Below are 26,559 nucleotides of genomic sequence, written 5' to 3' on the forward strand. Positions count from 1 at the left end.
TTCTATTTGTAAACTAAATACATTCTCATACTGGGAGGTGAGAATTTGACACCTTTGTGGCTTAATCCAGTTTCCTGGGATGCACTCTATCCCATGGCTGTTTGCCATTCTCGTCCATATTCCTGCCTGCTTTTGACCTATGCACTTGCCTTAAATGAACATTGCTGCATGCCTGGTGACTTCTCCCTATCTTGTAGACAAGTATCTGAGCATCTTTGATGAAGATCGGGTTCAGCTCACACTGGGTGCACTTTCATGTTCTTTTCCTTAGGCACATTTTTCCCTGCATTTCTGCATGCACACACACACACACACTCAGAATGGTGTAGAATTATCTACCCACATATTTACCTAGTATGCTATTGCCTTTGCATTTTCTAATTATGAAAGGTGTTATTCTGTTCCAGTATTGCCTGATTTTTGTTTTTTAGAATGACTTATCAAAAGCTATAATCTTCTGAAGGATCAAAATCTGTTCCTTGGTCCTTCCCTTTAACCTGTTCATGATTTTCATCTTAGGTTCCTTCTTTTCAAATAGCTATTACTTTGACTAGACAGGAAAATGTATGGTTGACACTCTTTATGTGACTTCTTGCAATTCCTTCAGAATGTGTTTGACAAACTTGCTGAAAGCAGTCTCAGAATTCCATCTAAATCAATCCATTATGGTGCCTTCACTTGTTTCTAGGCCACACATGTATGCTGTTGATCTATTTTGATCACACAGAGCTATTTAGATCTAATTACCTATTTGTGACTTAAGGCCCTTAAAGCAAAGTTTGGGAAAAGGGGTCATGGAGTTCATCATTTTGTCCTGTCCAGCAGGCAGACTGTCCTGTGTCTATGGCAGAATAGCTAATTTAATTTGTATGCATGTCACTCTAATCACAGGTATTTTTAGCTGTTACACTATCTAGAGCAATGGCGGAGCTTACTCCTGCTAGCTTTGTTGCTTTAGGGTAGGGCCATTAATGGAATTAAGGGGTAAGAGCATCACAAACGTAACTCTGCCACAGCACCCCTTTGTGTAGCCTCTTTATGCTAGAACGACACTCAATGCATAGGATGAATTTTTCCCTTTGCAATCACCATTTGCATGTATATTTTTGAAGAAGATAAGGCAACATGATAATCATCTTGGATGATAAAATCAGGGCTAGTTTTACTGTATCAGCAGAGCAGGTTGTTGCCTCAAGCAGCCAAGTGTTAGGAATACTACAGCGTTTTGTGACTGTGTATGATGTATTTGTGAATGCCTGAGGGGATATGAGAGGAGTCCAGTTTGACTAGACAGGAAAAATGTTAGATCCAGCTTTGGATAGACTTGCCAATGGCGATAATGAAATGGCTTGTTCAGAAAGTTATTACCTGTCTGTCATACAGATTTCAAAAGGAAGAATTTGGTAACTCATGCATTTTCATGAGAAGCAGCATTATAACAAAATAATGTATCCCTCAAATTACTGTAGTGATGATGAAATCAAATGTTTGTTTCTAAGCAGTTTGCTTCTGAAGCAGCTTTTAGCAAAGGCTTTGGCAGAAAAAATGAATGATTTGGAAGGCATACTTACCAGCACCCAAATCATTAAATGGCTGATATCATGCTTATACAGCCTTCTCAATGTTAAAGAGAAAAGTGGAATTTTATGAAGACCTGGGAACTCCTCCCAGAGAAAGGAATAACAGAGTTGTTGTGGGTCCACTACATGGCTTGTTTTAAAGCAAAGGTTTAGAAAATAGGTCATGGAGTTCATCGCTTTGTCCTGTCAACAGGCAAACTGTTCTGTCTCAGAAGGGGGACATATAGCAGAGAATGATCAATATATGACACCCTAATCACGGATATTCTTAATCAATATATGACACCCTAATCATGGATATTCTTAGGCACTCACATTATCAGTAGCAAGTGGATCTGACTCCCGCTAGTAGCCCAGATCCTCAATTGTGCCAGAGCTCTGCTTGTCACAGTTCATGAGGGCAGGAGGCAAAAATGGCTAGAATAGTCCTCTGTATAGTCCTCTGATCCCAGAGTTGCCTGTAGCTGGATACACACTTGGAGCCATTGAGAACATGTTTAGGACTACACACTATTTACATCAAGAGCTGCAATGTGGTAGAGATCTAGAGAGAGAGCCACAGTCCCACTTCTTCTATTCCTTTGGGGTGTCTTGCATGGAGGAAGCAGTCCCTGTGCTCCTAGGAGTGCAGGGACTTTAATTGCATCCCACCTCTCCACAGGGACACAAGGGGAAAGGGGGCTCCTGCAACCTCTTTCACTCACCCACACTGTGTTGGGTACAATCTGGCCCTATAGCAACAACTGGCTCCCTATCATAGGCTGCTTTAATGGATAGAGCACCTGACTGGGAGTCAAAAGGTCTATAATATATTATCTCTTTTGCTTTTGACTGACATTTAGGCCAGTGGTTTTGATTTCAGTTGGAGTTGTAGGTACTCTGCACTTCTGAAAAGTAGGCCCAATGAATCACAAGTTGGACAACAACATCATTGGCCCACTTTTAAAAATATGAATCTTAACTTTTCTAAGGCTTAATTTCCTCATATGCCAAATGGGAATAATAATGGTTATCAAACTTTGTAAAGTTCTCTGAGAGCTATAGATGACACAGCTATAAAAGTGCTATGTACTGTTAGTATTTATATGTTATTATCTATTCACTTATCTATGTTGTTATTTATTCAAGTGTGTTACAATTTTTCTCCAAAATGTACCACAGTTTTCCTAGTGTTTTTATCTGGTTCCCTCAACAGTACTCTTTAAAATGTTGTGTAATTTTAAATTGAAAATAGAATTGGACAATGGACATTTTCCCCCAATTGAACTTTTTTTATGTTTTCAAATTGCTCACAAATATGTTGTGAAATTCTGAAATTTGTTATTTGAAAGAATTGGCAAATTTCTTCAGAAGAAGATTGACAATTTGCAGTTTGCACTGGGTTAATTAGTGACATAAGTGATAGTGATATTATTTCTCTTTTTCACTAACCAACACAAAGCAAACTATTTATTTTACAATTGAATATGCCATTCAAAATTCTCTTTAATTGAATAACTGAGCATACAGTTTGAAAACCTGTGTTTTGTTTTGTTTTTGGCCAGTATCTGTGCTGGTAAAAATCAAATGGCCGCATGTTTGTACAAAGTGACTGCAATGGGGTTGGGCATATGGTCTAATTAGAATTCAGATGAATATTTATGGATGATATTCTCCACTACTTGCTCCGTTAGACATGTGAATGAGAAATAGTGGACTTGATTACTCTAGAAAAAAAAGCCATGTTATGGAAAAAGGAACTTCCTCTTGGGCCCTTATGTCTGATTTTCTATGAAGTGAAACCACTGAATTTCTAATGTCCAGGAAACTAAAGGGCAGGAGCTGATTTACATTCCCAAGTCCATGACCCTTGAGAGCTGGATGCTAAAGGGTCGCTGTGAAGAGGCAGTTGTTGAAGAGAATTCTATTGACTCTGTCTCTTTCCATGATGCCTGATCTCATACTTTAGCATTGGCCATCGCTCAAGGAGAAGCCATTTATTCCCAGTGGCTGCGTGACTGGAGAAGGGGGAGCATGAAAGGGAGAGGGGGATCAATAGGGTGAACATCAGGGTGGAGAACAAGCTTCTAAATGATTCAACATAGTGAAAAATATATTAAGCCTGATACTACTCACACTGAAATCAGTGGCAAAAGTCCCACTGACATCAGTGCAAGCAGGATAGGGCCTATTGCCTCTGGTAAATATACATAAAAGCCAGCAGGCCACATTTACAAATAAAAATGAGTTGACTTCATGCTTTGGTAACAGGACGATTTTGATAGATAGGTTGCCTGTTTTTAAAAAGAATTCTCACTTCTGATTATTTTACAACAAAGGCACAAGCTCTGTAAAGGTGATTAACCATTCCCTGCCCCCAAACACACACAAATTTTCTGGAGAGGACCCATGTCACTTACAAAATAGCAGTGCTCCACTGCCTTTTATTTTTCTGTTAATTCACTTAAAGTGAGCATAGAAAAAAGATTATTTTTCCCCTCTAAAATATATGCTTGATCTCCAATCTTTGAAATTAATGAACAATACTGTATTACATTTATTTTATGCAAGCAATTGGCTTGATATATGATTTGTATTTATTGCAGGTAATCTTTCTATGGGGTTATTCTCAGAGATGAGAGTGCTCTATTTACTTTTATTCAGAGCGGTAAAATGCCTATTGTTCTAATTCAAAAAATGGTCACTGATGACAGGCATTTCTGTAGCCAGGAGTTTGCAAAATCGAAGCCAGTGTAGCTAATTTATGGAAGGAGTAGGAAGGGTATGGTGTGTTTTTTGGCAAATGGTTAGAGTTGAAGTCATTTAAGATTATTGGATTCAAAGTGAAATGAAATCAACAATTACCAAATGAGCTTTACAAATTGGCATTAGATTATCATCAGAACTTCAAGGGACAAATCTTTAAGTCCCAACTCAGTCTAAACTTTCAAGGAGCCAAATTTTGAGAGATATTGAGAACTTTTAAATCCACAAGAGCTGTTGAGTGCTCATCACTCTCAAGATTTGTCTCACTGCAAGCAATTGTAGTCTTGCTTGAGTAGAAACTGAAAGTCAAATTTTGATTGGTCATTGAGCAGGGGTGCACTGGGAGGGGGGAAAAGACACAAAGCTTTCTACATCTTGCACTTCTCTGAGTGCAGGGACTGCTCCCATCTAGTACCCCACTATACTAACCACCCCAGGTGATGTGGTCCTTCTCCTTCCTCCTGGCCAACACAGGTGAAGAACAGTCCCACTTGGAGCTCACCATCACCACCAACATGGACCAATGCCTATCAGACACTGTCTGGCTATGTGTTCACGGTTTCAGGATTTCATCCATTATTTGTTATCCTATGTATTTCTAAGACACCCACTCCCCTAGTGTCTGGGAACCTCTACAGTCATATAGATGCATCAATTTTGTGAGAGGAGTAACAAAATGAAGTCAAAATTTTGCCCTACACCTGCACATCCTGGCTGACTTAAATGGGGTTTCATGGATGAAACAGGAGATTCTTAAAATGATCTATATTTAAAATACTGGGTAGTCTGCAGATTTAAATATACACACACTTATAGACTCCAGTTCCCAAGCATTATCCATTACGAGAGAATTCATTGCATTGAAATGAGACCTCTTTTCTCTGAAAAGCCATGTATTAGTAGTCTTCTTCAGATAAACTGATGAGTCTGCATTTAAACACAACGTAGGAAATTACATAATATTGGGCCAGATCATTTCCTCCTGAGGCAAACCACTAGGAGGAAATCTGTGCGCAACCCTCACAACGATCCCCCACATCATTTCATCATACCATGTTGTTCATATGGAAGATGCCAAGGGACATGCACCCAAACCTGGAGATGGTCTCCAGCAGATCTCCTGGGATTTACCAGATTTGGGGGCTGGCCCCCAGCCTCTTCTGATGTGGGAGAAGCAAACATGTCTCTTTGTTAGCTCTGTCTCCTGGCATCATCCTGTCTGGTTCCCTGGCAGCATCGCTCTGTCAGAGCCTGGCTATCACACACTGCAGCTGGCTGTGACTAAACCCAGGGGACAAGGAGAGGAAAAAGAGCTCTGCAGAAAAGACCATACAGCTCCAGACTAACTCAACTATGTGGGGCCAGAAACCAGGTGTGTCTCTCTAACCTCACCCCCAAGTCTTGATCCACTCCCTCAGCAATGACCCTGACACGTGGAGTGCTCTCTGCAGGATTCTTGGTGGGTGAGAACATAAGAACATAAGAATTTCCCTACTAGATCAGACCAAAGGTCCATCTAGCCCAGTATCCTGTCTTCTGACAGTGGCCAGTGCCAGGTGACCCAGAGGGAATGAACAGAACAGGTAATCATCAGGTGATCCATCCCCTGTTGCTCATTCCCAGTTTCTGGCAAACAGAGGCTAGGGACACCATTCCTGCCCATCCTGGCTAATAGCCATTGATGGACCTATCCTCCATGAATTTATCTAGTTCTTTTTTGAACCCTGTTATGGTTTTGGCCTTCACAACATCCTCTGGCAAGGAGTTCCACAGGTTGACTGTGCGTTGTGTGAAGAAATACTTCCTTTTAAACCTGCTGCCTATTAATTTCATTTGGTGACCCCTAGTTCTTGTGTTATGAGAAGCAGTAAACAACACTTCCTTATCTATTTTCTTTACACCAGTCATGATTTTATAGACCTCAATCATATCCCACCCCTTAGTCGTCTCTTTTCCAAGCTGAAAAGTCCTAGTCTTATTAATCTCTCTTCATATGGAAGCCGTTCCATACCCCTAATCATTTTTGTTGCCCTTTTCTGAACCTTTTCCAATTCCAATATATCTTTTTTGAGATGGGGCGACCACATCTGCACACAGTATTCAAGATGTGGGCATACCATGGATTTATATAGAGGCAACATGATATTTTCTGTCCTATTAGCTATCTTTTTCTTAATTATTCCCAGCATTCTGTTCTCTTTTTTGACCGCCACTGCACATTAGTGGATGTTGTCAGAGAACTATCCCCAATGACTCCAAGATCTCTTTCTTGAGTGGTAACAGCTAATTTAGACCCCGTCATTTTATATGTATAATTGGGATTATGCTTTCCAATGTACATTACTTTGCATTTATCAACATTAAATTTCATCTGCCATTGTGTTGCCCAGTCACCCAGTTTTGAGAGATCATTTTGTAGCTCTTCACAGTCTGCCTGGGTCTTAACTATCTGTAGTAATTTTCTATCATCTGAGTGGTGGTGGTGGGGGGGGGGGGGGGAGTGTGGGGAAGGGGGAATGCTGATACAAGGACATTGCATGAAGGCCATTGATACAGGTTATACACCTTTTTATAATTGGGTCTTTACCAATTTAATGTGGCAATGACCTTACAACAAATTATGCCTCATATTTTTTTAAAAAAAGACTTGCTTGCAGATTTTAAAGACTCTCAAAACAAGTTAAAGTGCAGAATATTGTACTAAAATGTTAGGATCATCCTCTGCAGGCTCAGGCTCTCGCATTAATGTACTGCTCAGTTCTCAAAGAGCAGTTTACTGTCTTTGCTTTTATGTTAGATCCTGCTAAGCAGAACACTCTGTTCCCTGCCAGGAGGAACTCTTATGCAGCTCCTCAGGATGTGTACCCAGCATTACATCTAAGAACCAAGTGACCCCTCCCACAAAGCTAGTCACATTTCTTCTCTCTATTGTACACAGCACATCAGGTCAGGGTTTCTTGTTTGTTTGTCTGTTTGTTTGCTTCTGTCCGTAAATACATCTGAGACAAACTGAGAAAATTGGTCACTGTTTGATCAGGGGTGGGAGGAGAGACGTAAATCACAAGGCTGCACTTTTTTTAGATTAGTAAACAGTGAACATCTAAAAAAGCAGAGATTTGTTTTTCTCATTCTTCATCACAAGCATGTTTGAGACATCTGATTAATTTAAAGACACACCACTGGCCTAATTTTTCACATGTATATTCATTGTTGTGATTTCTGTTTTCAGTCTTTTAGTTGTGCTCATCCTGCATTCTCCAAAATCAATGGGGGGAAGCCTCTCTCCCCGAGTCTTGGTGAGATTATGTTAAAATATTGCTTCTGTTTGTATTTAGATTCTTCTATTTCTGGTGTTATCAGGCATGCACGTGTAGAACACTTGGACTAACATTCAGCTATCCATCCTCTTCTAGGGGAAAATGGTACCATAATAAATCAGGTTTTGCCTTCTCTTTTCATGGGAATACTAAAAGTTTTAAAAAATCAAAGCAGGTACCTATATTTATGACATTGTCCTTCTCAGAAACGAGAAAAAGTACCCAAGTGTGAATTACAATATGTAACATCTTGGATTATGTACAGAGAGGTCATTGTGATCCTGCAATCTCTTTTTACATGAATAGTCCACAGACTCTTCTAAAGTTCTTTAATCTCTTATGCATCATAGTGCACACTTGGCATATTTCTGGGAGGCAGGTGTACATGTGCTATACACCCGTCTTGATAAGTAAGGGCTCTACGTACTTCTTTGTGGTGCACCTGGGTTTAAAATTTCAAGAGTGACTAGTGATTCTAGGTATCTCAATATTTGGGTGTTTATTTTGAGATGCCTTTAAAGGGAGCTGATTTTCAGAGGGTGTGGACTGAGCACTTTTAGAAAATCAGGCCCCGAGCAGCCACATTGTGCAAATCAGGCCACAGTCTCCAAATCCACAAGCACAGCACAATTTGCTCAAGACCTTTCCTGACAAACCACAAAATTAAACAAAAGATTTCTTCTAGAGCCAAAGGAGTTCCAGAAATGGTTTGCCTAGCCTTCTTTACAATGTGGTAAAGTGAGGTATTCTAACCAGAAAGGCTGGTTACACAAATTAGTTGCAGGGCCCTGATATTTGCTGGATTCTGAATTTTAGCATACTGTTGTCCTAACATTTAGTGCAGATATGGAAACCTATATTTTCCCTGAGTAATGATGATAGTAAAGTTCAATTCTTTAGATTTTTTAAAATTTTTACACCCTTGAGGCAAAGACGGGAAAATAATATTTAAAAATATTGCAAAAAAGCAAGGATCCAAGCCATTGGACCAATTTATCAAGATACGTATAGATATGGTGGATTCTCCATACATCAAGACTGGATGGCTTTCTAAAAGATATGCTATAGCTTAAACAGAAGTTAAGGGCTCGATGCAGAAATTACTGGGTGAGGTTCTATGTCCTGTGTTATGTGGGATATCAAATTAAATTATCATAATGGTTCCTTCTGGCCTTACAATCAATGCATCAATACTAGTTTTTTGAAGAAAAAACTCCAATTGAAATCAGTAAGGACCAAATCCTTTACGCAGGCCTGTCCCATAGTGCCGCTTCAGCGCCACAAAGGGTCTTTAAAACTGCTCTAAATGGGCACTGAAGTATTCTCTTAGACCTCAACATATCCCTGCCTGCCCCTCCCTACCATCCCCAGACATGAGGGGGCACAATGTGTCGTAAGGAAACATAGCAGGAATACACTGCTCTGGAAATCCCTACGAGGCCATGATAAACTGGGATAGCTTAGATCACCCTCAGGCCTTCTCTGAAGTTATGCTGGAGGCCAAAAAGACTCCTGCCAACTCTGGGAACCAGAGAAGCACAAGGCCATTTTTGCCCTCCTCCCTTCCCAGCTGCACCAAATGGAGCTCTAGAGCAGCTGAGGATAAAGGCTTAGGAGTTACCATACACTATTTGCAGAGTGCAACAACAAAAGGTTAAGTATGTCTTTATAATCAGTAATGTAGCTTTAAAGTTATCTTGATAATAAATTTACATTACCATGCAGGATGCGGTTTCTGACCATTTTTTTAATCTGTACCTGTCTTGCCCAGTTTCGCTCATAACTGAAAATAACTGAAAAACAAATCACTTTGAAAGAGTAAGAAGAATGATAATGGTTATGTCTAACTATTTGTTGCACAGAAGCCTCTATTATCCATGACAAAGCTTTAAAATAAGCAGCTCATACTGTACTTTCCACTCTCTACATTTTTTGTTAGTTCAATAATGCAAAGATAATTTTGATCTAAGTACTACGCTTGCTCCAGACATCTGCTACTTTTCCATTGGAAATATATATATTCATAACAACAACAAATTTCTACTTTTTTTTCTGAATCTGCTTTTAGCTGCCACATGTGGATGCTACCATCCCATTCTTGAGCATATGGAGAAAGCAAAGAAACATCACAGAAACCTTCAATTTAATCCCTCTGGGTCAGATTCTGCCACCCTTACTCACAATAAGCAGCCCCTTCTCCATGAGTAGCCCCTTTGAAATCAATGGGTATGTCTACATTTGGACCTGGGGATGTGATTACAACTTGATGAGACATATTCATGCTAGCTCTCATCGAGCCAGTGCACTAAAACAGCGCACAGCATGATGGGCTAGCTGCCCCGAGTACATGCCTGACAGACCTTGGGCACGTACTCGGGGAGGCCAGCTTATCCCACAACTCATGTGCCACAGCTACACTCTAGTTTTAGGGCACTAGCTCGATGAGAGCTAGCACAAGTATGTCTCCTCAAGCTGGAAATCACACCTCTGCCTCCAAGGGTAGACATATCCTATGTATGTGGTGGGTGAAATTCTGGGGCCTGCATTGTGCAGGAGGTCAGACTAGATGATCATAATGGTCCCTTCTGACCTAAATATCTATGATTACTCACGGAACAAAATACTACTCTGAAATAAGGCAGGCAGAATTTGTCATCCTACGATTTCATGAGCTCGATCTAATGGAATTAGTTTTGCAGAATAGTTTTAACCTGTCCTGATAACTTCTCTCTTGCAGCTCATGGATTTCCCATTCCTTCTCTTCACCTTTCTGTTAACGTAGTGATGTGTTTTATATTATTAGAGCTTATTTGTCAACCTCTTGCTCGTGCAAATTCAATGGGATTATCATATGAATGTTTGCAGTATCTGGTGCTTCATGACACACTAATCTAGAGAGCTGGGATTTTTGAGTTTGATTCTGAGTTCAGTTTCTCTCAGACTACCACATGCTTTCAAAGCGAGACTTCTTGAGCTTGGGAGAACCTGTGGGGGTGGAGCAATCAACCATTATTCCAATGTAAACTAAACACTGATTAACAATTACAGTGTTGTATTTCATAGTGTGATAATAGGTTGAGAGAAAGGCCTATAACCCAGACTGAAGAGCCCTTACCTCCACCTCATTGCAGAGATGCTGATTAAACGTGCTCTTCCCTATTAATGCAAGGATTAAGATAACTCAAAAATGCATTTCTTACACATCATACAAAACAAGCTATTCTATTTTGGGAGAAATAAGACCTTGCCATAGCTTTAAAAATGCTTATCATAGAATATCTGGGTTGGAAGGGACCTCAGGAGGTCATCTAGTCCAACCCCCTGCTCAAAGCAGGACCAATCCCCAACTAAATCATCCCAGCCAGGGCTTTGTCAAGCTTGACCTTAAAAACCTCAAAGGAAGGAGATCCTACCACCTCCCTAGGTAATGCATTCCAGTGCTTCACCACCCTCCTAGTTGAAAAGTTTTTCCTAATATCCAAACTAAATCTCTTCTACTGCAACTTGAGACCATTACTCCTTGTTCTGTCATCTGCTACCACTGAGAACAGTCTAGATCCATCCTCTTTGGAACCCCCTTTCAGGAGTTGAAAGCAGCTATCAAATCCCCCCTCATTCTTCTCTTCTGCAGACTAGACAATCCCAGTTCCCTCAACCTCTCCTCATAAGTCATGTGATCCAGTCCCCTAATCATTTTTGTTGCCCTCTGCTGTACGCTTTCCAATTTTTCCACATTCTGCTTGTAGTGTGGGACCCAAAACTGGACACACTACTCCAGATGAGGCCTCACCAATGTCGAATAGAGGGAAACGATCATGTCCCTCGATCTGCTGCCAATGCTTCTACTTATACAGCCCAAAATACTGTTAGCCTTCCTGGCGACAAGGGCACACTATTGACTCATATCCAGCTTCTCATCCGCTGTAACCCCTCCGTCCTTTTCTGATGAACTTCTGCCTAGCCATTCGGTCCCTAGTCTGTAGCGGTGCATGGGATTCTTCCGTCCTAAGTGCAGGACTCTGCACTTGTCCTTGTTGAACCTCATCAGATTTCTTTTGGCCCATTCCTCTAACTTGTCTAGGTCCCTCTGTAACCTATCCCTACCCTCCAGCGTATCTACCACTGTTCCCAGTTTAGTGTCATCTGCAAACTTGCTGAGGGTGCAATCCATGCCATTCTCCAGATCATTAATGAAGATATTGAACAAAACCGGCCCCAGGACCAACCCTTAGGGCACTCCGCTTGATACTGGCTGTCAACTAGACATGGAGCCATTGATGACTACCCATTGAGCCCGACGATCTAGCCAGCTTTCTATTCACCTTATAGTCCATTCATCCAGCCCATACTTCTTTAATTTGCTGGCAAGAATTCTGTGGGAGACCGTATCAAAAGCTTTGCTAAAGTCAAGGAATAACACATCCACTGCTTTCCCCTCCTCCACAGAGGGAGTTATCTCGTCACAGAAGGCAATTATATTAGTCAGACATGACTTGCCCTTGGTGAATCCATGCTGGCTGTTCCTGATCACTTTCCTCTCATGCAAGTGCTTCAGAATTGATTCCTTGAGGACCTGATCCATGATTTTTCTAGGGACTGAGGTGAGGCTGACTGGCCTGTAGTTCCCCGGATCCTCCATCTTCCCTTTTTTAAAGATGGGCACTACATTAGCCTTTTTCCAGTCGTCCGGGACCTCCACTGATCACCATGAGTTTTCAAAGATAATGGCCAATGGCTCTGCAATCACATCCGCCAACTGCTTTAGCAGTCTCAGATGCAGCACATCTGGCCCCATGGACTTGTGCTCGTCTTGATTAATAACACTAGTATTATAATATTCACAACCTACACTAAAAATATCTTTTTCGATAATAAGAATGGATTGCTAACATATATTGTTTTTTACATGTAGCACACAATACATCTCAGGAAAGGCACCCTTTCATGAATCTCAGGAATAAATGTAATTTTTCAGAAACAATCACCAATGATTTTTCAACTCCTTTTCTTTATGAGGTCAATGCCAAATACAATAAAAATCATAGACACAACTGTGATGGTATTAATATAGGGAGAATATCCTTAATTGTTCACTACTCTGAAAGGTTTTAACAAGATACTGCATAAAAACAGTAACACAACAGCACTTCCTTATTCTGGTAGGAATTATTTCCTAAACAAAATATAACTTGTAAGAAAAATGATTCATGCCTCTTATTTATTTCCTTCAACAGACATGCACTAATCCGAAGACTCTAGGCCCATAACAATAAAATGAAATAAAATCACAAAATTCCTACCAATCTATTTTCAGCTCTAGAATCTTGGCCTTCATCAGAAAGGCCTGGGTAAGCAGATAGGCTTTGCAATGCTTAGGTTACATAATATTGCCTAGATAAAAGTAGTCACATTTTATTATTTATTTCTATGCTGGTAGAACCTGCAATGAGCAAGGCAATCCCCAAACCAATATGGAGAGACAGTTCCTACCAAAACAACATGAAAAGAATGTTGCAAAGTCAAGTACTCAAAAGTTAGAAATGCCAGAATTAGGGTTGCCTAGACAAGCTTAATTCACCCCCTCTCCCCCTTGTGTGTATGCATTAGGATACAGTCCTTAATTACAGGGCTATGTACTGTTTTCCTACAGGACGCCTATCTCAGTCAGTGCAGGGTGGACTGTACTTAGAGAATGGCTTAGCTGTTCAATATTTATTTTTACCCTTCTCATCAAAAGGATGGTCCAATGTATTGATGCCGACCTGAGAAACCCTCCCAAGTTACGGTTGATCACACAGGCCAGTGCAGGAGGAACAGTGCCCTGCCACCGCAGTTGAGTCACTAGCTTGCAGCCTGACTGTGCCAAAGTCTTTGCATCTGGAGCTGCTAAGGAAGGAGGAGACAGCTGAAGGAGCATGGAAAGGAGATTCCCAAAGATCTACTGCCTTTCCGATTAGCTCGGAGCAAAGGTAGTACAGCAAGCTGCTACTATGAGCACAGAGGCAGCAGACTAGAGCTGTGACACAGCTACCAACCCTATGTATGGTCAGCTGGTCAGGTGTCAAGCATTTGGACAAATGAGCTCACTTTGCGTTTCTGTGTAAGTAGAGTCCACCCAAGAAGTCATATACCTCAGTTTCATCTCCTCTATGTATGTCTATTTTATATATATATTAGAGATGGTGGAAACACTCTGAATTTCAAAGTTTCTCCGGGGGCGGGGGGGGGGTGATAAAAATGGGCAATTTCTATGCAAAAAAAATTCTATATTTAAAATGGGGAGGTTTCTAGCCCTGATTCCTCCCCCCCCCCTTCCAAACCACTCGGTCCCAGCCCGGAGCACCCTCCTACACCCCAAACCCTTCTGCAGCCCAACCCCAGAGCCCACAATTCCAGCCATAGCCCTCACCCCAGCCAGAGGTCTCAACTCCCCACACACCCCAACCTCCTGCCCTGATCCCCTGAGCAGAGGGTGGGGCCTCAGAGAAGGGGTGGAGCAGGGGTGGGGCCTCAGAGGAGGGAAGGGGAAGGGCAGAGCAGCGGGTGGGGCAAGGATGTTCATTTTTGTGCATATAGAAAGTTGGCAACCCTAGAAAGCACCCAAATTCCTTTTTTTTTAAATCGTGATTTTTAAGATAATCTCATATTTTTAGGGGAGAGGGAGGGCTGACTCATAATTATTGAATACTTGGCAATACTGTTGATGGAAGTACTAGTTGCAGTGACTGCAATTGATTATGGGCCTTAAAACTACCATGCCAACAAGGAAACTTAAACTATGTATCCATAAACTTAACAAATCTTCTGATTTTAACAAAACTGCAATCTCTGGTAGGTTGGAAGGCCATTTGGAGCTGCTCTCCCTCTTTCAACTCCTCCCTCTCTGCCCCAGGAAGGAGGGAGGCCCAATATGCAAAGTCCCCAGGCCCTTATCCTTCCTGGGTCACTCCAACTGTGACTAAAACTTGTCAATCTCCCTTTCCCTCTTGTTTTAAAAAAAAGAACATGAAAGCAGTGGGTATTGTTGGGAACAAGGATAAATGGGGAAAGCATATCATAGTGCCATGTGAGTGTCTAGAAGTAGGGCTGTGCAGGGTGGTAGAACACAGAAATGTTGACTCCCATCTCTGGCTGGCCAGTGATGCCAGCCACCATCATTCACCTATTAAATTTTCAAACAAGCACCTTCATACTATCACTTGTGCTGCCCCACATGCTTGGGAGGAGCTCCCCATTAACACTGGACTGCCATCTCATTATCCAGCTTCAAAACTTTCCTTGAAACTCTCCTTTGCCATGATGCCTACAAAAAAAAAATCAAGAACTGTTATGCTGAGACCACTGCCTCTCATACCGACCAGTATTGTCTCATTATTTCCCTGTACTCCCTTGTCTGCCTGTTTCCATCAATTGTCTCTTTTCTTATAAGATTATAAACTCTTTGGGGCAGGAGATCATCATTTTCTTCTGTGTTTGTACAGCACCTAGCACAATAGTGTCCTGGGTCATGCCCAGGGATCCTAGGTGCTTGGGAATGCCACTACTCTCTATTAAATAATAGTCCAGACGTGTGGGTGGAGAACTGGGGACTTGAGGAAGAGTATATTTCTGCAGGAGCCAGAAGAGGGGCTCTAGGGGACATTGGAATGGGAGTTTGCTGGGCCTCTGCAAGAAAGCAATCAGAAATAATCCATATCAACCTTAACAGTTATCCATGTGAGTAAATATTGGCACTGGTACATATTTATTTAAAAAGCTGGGAAATCCCCAAACAAAATAAAATTAATTTTGGTTTCAGGTTGCTAGACTGCATATTCCTCCAACGGTCCAGCACAAACTGGAAAAAGGAAAAATAAACATTTTAGTCATTCAACTGCCTGTCTATACTACACTAACCGGTTCCCCTTTTTACCTCAACTACCTCTCTTTTACCACTCACAGCCAACATATCTCTGGTCTCATCCTAAAGAAACAATAGGCAGCCTTAACTCTAACCAAAAATATATTACAAAACACAGATATGCATACATAAACTCTGTAATTTCTATATTCTATTACTACCAATCCTTACAACACAGTTCACTCATTCACATAACTTTTCCAAAACATTATAGGATCTCAAAGCAGTCTTTGCAGTCTTACACCTAAGCTAATTTACAGTGTTTTGTACTGGTATATAGTTCATGACTTGCGCATACAATGTAAATTAGAAAAGCCACACCAACCATTATTAATTATCAAAACACAGGAATATACAACCAATAAACATGGCCACAGTTCAAGGGTGTGTGTATATGCATATATTTTTAACTCTCTAGATGTCTATTTGTTCACTATCGAAATACACACCTCTCTCTGTACATATATTAAATATATGCTTATGTGTCTGTGCAAACAGATGTTTCTCTAGATACATGTAAATTATCTGTATATATGCAAACACCTCTTTGGGTACATGTATTGAATCTATATTGCCTGGGTAGATATTTACATTGCTAAATATGGATGTATTAATAGACATGTGGACTCTACATAGATAATGTAGAGTCCACATGTGTTAGCAAATATATCTTTGTGCATATCTGTATACAGAGATTGTATCTTTCTATGTACATATCCTCTATATGTACAGATTTATTTTTGCATACAGGTAGTGAATCTATACTGTTATGTGTGTAGGCAGCTATTTCTCTTACTAGTTTCAGAGTAGCAGCCTGTTAGTCTGTATCTGTAAAAAGAACAGGAGTACTTGTGGCACCTTAGAGGCTAACAAATTTATTGGCGCATAAGCTTTCATGGGCTACAGCCCACTTCATGGGATGCATAGAATGGAACTAGACACAGCAGAGCTATAGATAGATATTGAGCTCTCTATGTATGAATTCTTTATTGTCCGTGGACAGAGGATTTTCCGTGTAGGTATACTTATACTCGATTGGTATAAGCCTGCCTGTAGAAGTAGTAGTGTGTGTGTGGATAGTTCTCACTTTGTATACAGCCTTCATTATTTATACACGTGTGCACCCTAATGTGCACGCTCAGATACGTTTTGTCTCTCTTCATAACGCCTTCTCTCGAAGTACAAATCCTGACATGTCTATGCCTCTCCTATATTTCATTGAGCTATAGCTTATATAGCTATATATGTATGTATTGCACAGGCCCTTCCCCCAGGCGCCGCATCCGCAGCTGCTTCTGCCCCCCGCCGCTCTCAGCCCCAGACGTTCTGTCCCAGGCAGCTGCCGCCTCCCAGCGCCTCTCGCCTCCCCGCTCTATTTGTTTACAATCAGATTACGTCACCCCTCCCCGGACCCCGCCCTCCCGAACGCGCGTCACAATGGTGCGATCGCGGGATTGGTGGCTGAGGGTTCCCGGCCCCGGCCATCCCCGACGCCATTTCCGTCCGGCGGCGGCTATAAGAGGCGGCGCACGGAGGCGGCTCTCCTTGTCCCTCGCAGCAGGAGATGCTCGCTGTTTCGCCGGTGTCGCCGCCGCTGCTGTTGCCGCCGCCCCCCTGTCTGAGGAGGGGGCCCCCGCCCCCCCGGGATGTGAGCAGGGGTGCGCTGCTCTCTTGACCCCGCGTTAGAGCCGCGCCCGCCGCCCCCATGCATCCCGCCCTGTACACCCGGGCCAGCATGATACGCGAGATCGCCGCGGCCGTGGGCTTCATCTCCAAGTTCCTGCGCACCAAGGGGCTGATGAACGAGCGGCAGCTGCAGACTTTCAGCCAGAGCCTGCAGGAGCTGCTGGCAGGTGAGGGGCGGCGCCGCGCGGCCCGGGGCTGCTCTGGCGAGCGGGGCGCCGTCCTCCGCCCGTGCTGCCCGCGTCCGCCGGGCCTGGGCGGTGCGCGGGAGTCACCCTGCCTCCCGCTCGGAGGTGGTCGCTGGACGCTGGGCCACACGGGAGCCGCCCCCGTACCTGTTGGGGCGCAGTGCCGCCTCCCGCCCGGGATGGCTCCCCACACGGGATCCCTTCCCCCCTCAGCTGTTGGGGCGCAGTGTGCGTCCCGTGGGGGCTCCCCACACGGGATCCCTTCCCCCCCTCAGCTGTTGGGGCGCAGTGTGCGTCCCGTGGGGGCTCCCCACACGGGATCCCTTCCCCCCCTCAGCTGTTGGGGCGCAGTGTGCGTCCCGTGGGGGCTCCCCACACGGGATCCCTTCCCCCCCTCAGCTGTTGGGGCGCAGTGTGCGTCCCGTGGGGGCTCCCCACACGGGATCCCTTCCCCCCCTCAGCTGTTGGGGCGCAGTGTGCGTCCCGTGGGGGCTCCCCACACGGGATCCCTTCCCCCCCTCAGCTGTTGGGGCGCAGTGTGCGTCCCGTGGGGGCTCCCCACACGGGATCCCTTCCCCCCCTCAGCTGTTGGGGCGCAGTGTGCGTCCCGTGGGGGCTCCCCACACGGGATCCCTTCCCCCCCCTCAACTGTTGGCCCACCTTGGATCCCTTTATTCTCCTATCCCCGGAGCTCCATTTGCCCCAAGTGTTCTTACAAGCCCTAGTTATTCTGCTTGCCTCTTTCCCAGTACCTAGCACAACCACCCTTCCTCCTTGCCCTTTTGTCACTTTCCAGTTCCTAAACCAGGCCTCTAATTTGTATCTTGAGACAAAGACGCATGACTGGCTTCTGGGAAGAAACCTCTCCAGTGTTTTAAAACTCTGCAGGTTTATACAGTGCCTGAGTTTGTCCGAGACAGGAATGCTTTTTAGAAAGCCACAATATCTGATAGTGTAGTCAGCCAACCTCATGTATCTTGTTTTGGTTTCTAGTATTATAATACTGTAAAATAGTTTTTACATATGGAAAATCAGGGTCCCTTCCTGGCTGCTTACCAAGGTGATGGAGAAGGGGGGAGAGATTTAAAGGGAAGCATCTGACATTTTACAAAAGTCTGTTTGGACACAGACAGATAACAAAAAGGAAAGGAGTACTAGTGGCAACTCAGACTAACCAATTTATTTGAGCATAAGCTTTCGTGAACTAAAGCTCACTTCATCGGATGCATTCAGTTTCCATGCTGAATGCATCCGATGAAATGAGCTGTAGTTCACGCAAGCTTATGCTCAAATAAATTGGTTAGTCTGAGTTGCCACTAGTACTCCTTTTCTTTTTGTGAATACAGACTAACAGGGCTGCTGCTCTGAAACCAGACAGATAACAGAATCTCTGAAAGCAGTCTGCAGTTTGTGATGTGCCGAAAACCCCATTCAGTTTCAAGTGTAAAATGTATTTAAATTGTTTTTATATCTGAAAGGATATTATGGAAATGGGAGTCTGGTTTCTTCAGGACCTATTTTCCAGAAAATGCACTGTAGAAATCTTTATATTGTGGTAACCTTCAAAGGCACCATTCAGGGTCCTTTGTCCTAGGTGCTCTACAACTCCATAGGAATATGTGATTCTTTCCCTATACAGTTTCTGATCCAAGGGCCAGGTTCTGATATATTTCGGTGGCCTTACCCAGCTACTTGGGTAACTATGGTGAGTAGAGGTATCAGAATTTAGAGCTAGGACAACAAACCCTATAGAGAGGTATGCAGTAAGATGAACATTCAAAATACATAAGGTCTTTATTTTAAATTGCCAGTCTGTTTTCCCTATTATAGTTTTCATTAGCAGTACTTGCAATGGGAAAATAACGCTGAAATGTATCAACATGCTATTTAACTGTATTTTTCCTCTAAAAGTTGAGAATATTAGTAATTTGGGATAACTAAAGCCCATAAACTTCTTACTGCTTCACAGCTTGATACTATGGTTTTGTAATGTGTCATGCTTATAGTATAGGTGCATGTTACACGGAGTATTTGAATCATTTTTAAAAATGTGTTGAGTAAAAGTAATGACTTAGTTGTAGTTAACTCTTGAAAAATACTTGCCACATGAGATCACAGTAGGTAGTGTAAATTACCTCGCAAATATTTAAGAGCTCATCTTGAGTTTTTCCACTGTCTTTCAGGTGTACAGTTTATAATAACGTTAGATGTTCTGACAATGTTAGTCACTTACTAAGCTGGAAAAATCAAATCTCCTGACACTGTCAAGTGTGAAATGGGTAAAAAATTAGTGAACATGACAATCCTAGTACGTCTTTCTGACTCTGTTATCTAGAGCTAAGCAGCAAAATCTTTTTTTTCCCTTATTCTGTAGAGCATTATAAACATCACTGGTTCCCAGAAAAGCCATGCAAGGGATCAGGTTACCGTTGTATCCGGATCAACCATAAAATGGATCCTCTGATTGGACAGGCAGCACAACGGATTGGACTGAGCGGTCAGGAACTGTTCCGGCTTCTTCCAAGTGAACTCACTCTATGGGTTGACCCATATGAAGTCTCCTATCGTATCGGAGAGGATGGCTCGATCTGTGTGCTGTATGAAGCTGCACCAGCAGGAGGTAGCCAAAATAACACCAACATGCAAATGGTAGACAGCAGAATAAGCTGTAAGGAGGAACTTCTCTTGGGCAGAACAAGCCCTTCCAAAAACTACAATATGATGACTGTATCAGGTTAAGATATAGTCTATGGATGGATCACCTTAAAATGGATGGATAAAATTGGTTTTTACTTTGGGTGGGCTCCTCTGGGGATGGATTATGGAATTTAAACCATGTCACAGCTGTGAAGATCTGGCACACAATAGAGTGGTAAACTTTCAAGTGACAGTGCCGTAGTTTGGACAGTACCTTTTCAGTGATTTAATAGCCTGTGAGTCAGAATGATCACTTTATTTGATAGGGAGTGAAGAAGTCCAAGGAAGGTTTCAGTTTCTCCCAGACATCTTACTTTTTACACAAATAATTTCAATCCAAATCTGTATTTATAAAGTTACTCTCTGCAGTTCGTCTTGCAGAGGAAATTTGCACTATTACATTTACAAATTGTTACATTTTTGGCAGCTCAGTAACAAGACTTGTTAAAAACATGAAAGTACTGGAAATTTTCTGACTTTTACCTAGCACTTACAATATGTATAAATGTACATAAAACAAACTGGTAAGCATGACCTGGGGAAATGGTCAGATCTTCATATTGTGTATTGGCCTTGAAAGTAACAAGTGACCAGAATCTGCCATGGCAACAGGCTTTAAAAAAAGACCATATAAAGACACTGTCTGAACTGTGGTGTTAGCACCAGCCAGCTATCTGTACATTTGCTAGCTTGTAGTTTTCTAAGACTGAGTAAACTTCTTATTTTTAGAAAGTGGAGGTCTGGTTTGTAATTTCCTTGTATGTAATTGGGTAAAAGTTTTTTCCACAAACCACCATCTATTTTGTGAACTTTGTTAGTCATCTTTTATTTGGTAAATTATGAACTGGTGTAAATTTGTACAGTTCATGTATATTGATTGTGGCAAAGTTGTACAGATTTCTATATTTTGGATGAGAAATTTTTCTTCTCTCTATAATAAATTGTTTCCTATCTTGGCATTTTAATTAATCTCTTGTCGTGATTATGTAGGATCAGGCAAATGATTTATCCTCCCAGTAGATGTAAAATAGGTACTGTACTCTAAAGGATAAGACCATCAATGGCACGCTGTTGGGAAACACTTGATACAGCCATGGATTAATGAAGATCACTTGTATACAAACATTTGGGAAGTCTAGGCAAACACAGTATTTTAACATGTCACTTTCATACCTTTTTAAAATCAGTCATAATATGGAAATAACTTCAGGGCCAATAATTCCAGGATATGAGGAAAAGGGACAAATAACATCCACCAAAGATGACTTGAATAAATCCAGAGGATTAAAGTTTACATGGCTTCCTGATGAAGTGAGGATATAGCAAACTTAAGTGTCCATTTTGATCCACCTTTGGGGAAGAAAAGTTTTCAATTCTTTCCTGATGGATTCATTGCTCTATTAGGTGTTCCTGGGACAAATGTCCCGTAGCCTTAAGAGCAGGTTAACCACTTGGCAGAAAGGTTGGTTGCCTTTCACTTTTCTTCAGATGCAAGCAAGACTTTCACTTATAAATCAGTATGATGGGATTCAGCAAACTAAAGGTACGTTGTTTTTTTCTTTCCCAGATTTAAAAAGATGACTGATACACTTTTCAATATGTGCATATCAATTTAGTATTTTTCCAAGTTAATAAATGGTTAGATGGCTCAATTAAGCACCCCACTAAAGGCAAAATCTTACAAGGGTTAGTTACACTTGAGAAGAAGTTCTATACTACTTTACTGCCATTTATTAAAATACTGAGATGAGACATGATTTTCAGATCCATGATCTAATATGCACATTGTTTCATGAGCATGAAATAAAATGCCTACATAACTCGGTTCCCTTCCAGTAATGTGTCACTCCTTACATGAAGCTGTAACTGATATGCAAGTGCATGGCAGAATCATTACTCAGGTCTAAATAAGTTATTGTCAAAAGAAGTTTGTCAAATTAATTGGAGACTTTCCACCTATCATGACAAACTTTGCTGATGACTGGCTTTAATTTACATGTCGTCATATTGGTTTAATAACAATATTTTAGTTATTTAATAGATGCCAATGCAGGGCTGACAACCCAAATCTAGGCCTTCCTGTTAGATGATGACTGTAAGCACAGCACTGGTCTAAAGTCTGTTGCTGAGTAGTGAGGCAGAGCACAACTCCTTTCTGTCTTGGAAGCTCAGTTTTATATGTAAGTTCGGATCATGGTAAAACGAAGAATTGCTTTAAAAATTACCTTTTTTCCCCAACACATTAATCTACCATTATATGCCGACATTACTTTATGCTTGGGCTTTCCTCAGTTAAGTCACGCAAATTATTGGTCAGGTAGTGGATCTTGAGAAGCTTTCAGTTTACTTTTGATTCTGACAGTAGCAGTTTCGTCACAGCTTTTCAGTTGCAGATGTGCTTTAAAATGCTGCTGTTAATCTTTAATTTTGCATCTTAAATTTAAACTGTAGTATTTATTTAAAAAAATCCATGTGCTTAAAATGTGGAAGATTAAAGTGAAGTATTAAAATATAAAGACAAAGTTATGTTCCACTTCTGTGGACAGCATGAATACATCTGAATAGATGAGGCAATATAAATGTTGCAGGTGGTTTCCTGTGAATCTAAGGTTTAAAAAAAAACCACTTGTCTGAAACTTGCTATCTTTACACCACAGAGCAGTAAATGGAACTGTGCTTTGTGTATTGGGCAGGTGCTTCTGTAAACGGTCTTCTCTTCAGCTAGCAAGAGGATGAGGAAGAGTTAGCTATATAGCTTGCCTTTATGACATTAATTATGCAAATTGTGAAAGCATGATCAGACTTTAGATGTGATCTTTGTCTTGCTGATAAGTTAGGCATAGCTTTGCAAACAAATTTCAGCTGTGAGGCTGATGTGACATTTATCTTAGAATGAGTATACTGCCCCAGATGGCTAACCTTTTAATCCTTTTAAGGTAGGGTGGCTTTATTATGACATAGATTAGATATAGCTGCACCTACAGTTAGTAATTCATGTCTGCATTCAGAAAAGTTGATTTTTCCTATTGGAATTGTTCAGTATATGCCATCCCACACAACAGCCGCTTCTGTGCTCAAAATATCTACATGAGCAGTAACAATAGCATAGGAAGCTTTAATATTGAAGGGCTTTGAGTTAACCCTGGCTACAAGAGGCGATTAAAACTTACGTTTCAGTGCAAACAGGACAAATGTTGCAGATAAACTTTTATAATGGCATCTTGCATTCAAAGGAAGATAAACTGTCCAGGCTTAAGTTGCAGTAACAAAAACATACCAATAGACAAATGTGAGTAGCGCATACTCAAGGATGGCTTGCATGAGTAAGCTAGCTAAATTATTAGGCCTTGCATATTCAGTATTGAATAACTTTTTTCTGTTCCTCAGTGTTGAGGGTCATGAGTTTCACTGTACCTAGAAGCTTTAATGTTAAGCTATCTGCCTGGCTTTAATTTCTAAACAGGTTAAAATCTACTGAGGTTATCATGGGGTAAATTTCTAGCAAAAGTGCCTTGTAGTGTGTACCTGGCATAACACGTGTTTGGTTCTTATGCATCCTTCCCGCTACTGCCTTTTGTGTAGTTCCACACAGCTGAGACTCCTTTTTTCAGTTTCTATCTCCTAGCCATCTTCCCTGTAGACATTTTCAGAGCTGTCAGTGCTGCAGTTTAGTGGCCAGAGGAGCATTAATAAACATAATTATTTTTCCTTTGTCTCCTTTGTTACCCCAGAGCTGAATATCCTGCTTTAGTATTTGAACCAAGACTTAAAAAATGAGGTCTTTGCATTAATGCTCACACTTAAGTAACTAAAGAGGGATTTAGGGGCCTTAATGTTAGGCAGCCATTTAAAAAACAATCTTGGCAGTTGCTTCCTAAATCTCCATTTTTCTACTGGATTTTTTTAAATAGGGGTTTCCCTAGATGCTGTCTGTGTGACAGGACTCAACTTGCCAGTTTTTGTCAGAAGTGGCTAGTTCTCTCACGTAGCCTGACATAGTTTGTAAATAACCTGGTGCTTAAAGTACAGTGTTACAGCAAAAAGTTACTATAAAAACGTGTGGTTCCTTCCACATTTACTGTGCCTCAATGATTCTATATCAAATTGGCTGAGTAAACAAGTAGGAAAAAATCTTCACTACCAGCACTATATATTCTTCTGGGATCTGGAAATGAAGCTGTTTTGGGTAATGCATCATTACTAGAAGTAATTATTCTGAAAGTTAAATGGTATTTTTAAACCTGTGCACTCCTAATCTTCCATGAAACTCTGCAGGTGTAACTTGAGCCATAATTTGGAGACAGTGAAACTGCAACTGGGTACTGCTAAGGGAACTTAAACAGCTCTGTTGATGTGCAAGCTGTAAAGAATCAAATTCACTCCTAGTGCGGTTAGTTTTTCTGTGATGTGGTTAATAAACATTTGCCACTGTATTAAGCAGTTATTGCTGAACAGCTGAGAAAGAAGGTCCCTTTTTTTAACATGGTTAATTTCTTGACTACATATGCATTTAAAATCTGTGCTCTTTCGTTTTAATGCATAACAAGCTGTTCTCTACAGCAAAATGGTATATTGCTTCTATTTTTGCACATGTATGTTGAGTTTACTGCTGAACACTCATAAATCAAGTGGCACACCAGGTTTTTTCAAAGTTTCCTCTAGTACGTAGACTTGAAGGGAAAATGGTTTGTGTATATGGCAAAAGCTGCCATTTGACTAAACTTTAAAGATGTTTTTAATTTAAGGAGTGGAATATGTATAGACTAGAGATAAACATTTGGATTAAAAAGGAATGTATATTTACATCTATTCTTGGGGTAACAAGTTATTTTTACATGTGTTTTACATTTACATTCCAGTGTGGCATAAAGTGAACATTGTGAAGCAGGATGTTAATTCAGTGGCTTTCAAAGGCTGGAAAAGCAAGTCAAACTTAAACAGTAAATGTTGTATTAAGAGTTAGCAGTGACACTTAATTTCCTCAACATAGAAATTGCTGGGTATAAGTAACATCCGGTGCTTTGACACTGCACTTCAATGTATGGTTTCACAATTTCTTTTGGCTGGAGTTGGAAAATATGCTGTGGTAAACTATGTATTGTTGATATAAAGTAGGTCAACAGTAAAATGGCTGACTTACCATACATGGACAGACCTGAAATACTCTAACACATCAGAGCTTTCTGTACAGTGGATTTTCATAAGGGGTAGAAACTTATGCGTGTGAGACCCTAAAGCATAACTTTCTGTACCTTTTGCTAATTCTTTGCTTTATCACATTTGCTAATTACTGAAAATGTCTTTGAACATGGGCATTGCTCCCTCCCAGATTCTAGTCTACTGAAGCCTGCACACAAGTCATAATGCTGCATCTGACACATCAGTCTTGCCATGGTAATGCTGTCAGAAGGCTGTTTGTGACTTGACAGCAGAATAGGCCAAATGGGGCTGGAAGTGGTATTCAAATTCAATAGCAAAGGGAGAGTAATTACCACATTTTTTTTCAACAGACATTTGTTTTATTTCAGAGAACTACTTCATGATACCCTTAAGAGACAGGGAAATCCAGCATGAATCAAAGCTGCACTAGAGGGACCAAGCCCTAGGTTGGGGATTGAGGGGGGAGGGATAGCTCAGTGGTTTGAGCGCTGGCCTGCTAAACACAGGGTTGGGAGTTCAATCCTTGAGGGGGCCATTTAGGGATTTGAGGCAAAGATTAGGGATTGGTCCTGCTTTGAGCAGGGGGTTGGATTAGATGACCTCCTGTGGTCCCTTCCAACCCTGATATTCTATGATTTAATAAAGACTTCTGGAGATTTTTTTTTTTTAAACCTAAGGAATGGCAGTTCTGTCTTGAAGTTCTAGCAATCAGCCACTTGATTTCTAATCATGGCTTATCAGAATAACACTTTAAAGCATTTTTGGGTGGTGTGGTGGTTGTATTTGACACTTCAGCTTCTTGGATACCAGCCTTTGGCCTTGCAGTTCCCCTGAGACATGCTAGAATCCAGTGCAACTTCGTTTTGTGTGTTAGCACTTGTATTCACTTATTAAAAGCAAACATTCAAACACTGGGAGTTTAAAGTGGGGGAAGGAAATAACGTTTAATGTTCTTGGAGCAGCTGTACATACATGGCGGACAACTGGGGGGTGGCTGGGGCTGGGGCAGGACTGCTTTCACACTAGGGTTTAAGACCACAGCAAGGAGAAGTGGCTAAGGGTGTGAAGTAAGAAAAGAGTATGATTTCTCCTTAAGTTACATACACTTACTACTAGATGCCCAATCTATTTTTATCAGCTGCTTACAGCTGCACTAGGAAAATACTTTGTGTGTGCTTGGTACTTTGTGAGGCCTAGGCATTATTTTTGTACTTGAAAATTAATGTTTAGCTAGTTTTTCCATTTTTTTCTAGATGTTAACTGTGTATTAAGAGCATTCTCACACCTTA

The 26,559-nt window shown here is 41.4% G+C and overlaps 1 protein-coding gene across 1 annotated transcript; it reads left to right on the forward strand.

The window, feature by feature from the left end:
- Window positions 1–17,076: 17,076 nt before the first annotated feature.
- On the forward strand, window positions 17,077–21,075 carry BTG1 (BTG anti-proliferation factor 1). The gene is made up of 2 exons (XM_048835602.2): window positions 17,077–17,395; window positions 19,788–21,075. Exons 1-2 carry the CDS (start codon window positions 17,248–17,250, stop codon window positions 20,150–20,152), a joined length of 513 nt encoding a protein of 170 aa, XP_048691559.1. The 5' UTR covers window positions 17,077–17,247; the 3' UTR covers window positions 20,153–21,075.
- The last annotated feature ends 5,484 nt before the right edge of the window (window positions 21,076–26,559 follow it).

Source organism: Caretta caretta, chromosome 1 (genome assembly GCF_965140235.1).
Source record: "Caretta caretta isolate rCarCar2 chromosome 1, rCarCar1.hap1, whole genome shotgun sequence".
In the NCBI taxonomy this organism is placed as follows: domain Eukaryota; kingdom Metazoa; phylum Chordata; order Testudines; family Cheloniidae; genus Caretta; species Caretta caretta.

What these genes read in the sequence shown, in the direction of transcription:
- BTG1 (XM_048835602.2), top strand. Translation starts at nt 17,248, where the DNA reads ATGCATCCCGCCCTGTACACCCGGGCCAGCATGATACGCGAGATCGCC. An exon ending in CCTGCAGGAGCTGCTGGCAG is followed by an intron (nt 17,396 to 19,787) that starts GTGAGGGGCGGC and finishes CTTATTCTGTAG; the next exon opens with AGCATTATAAACATCACTGG.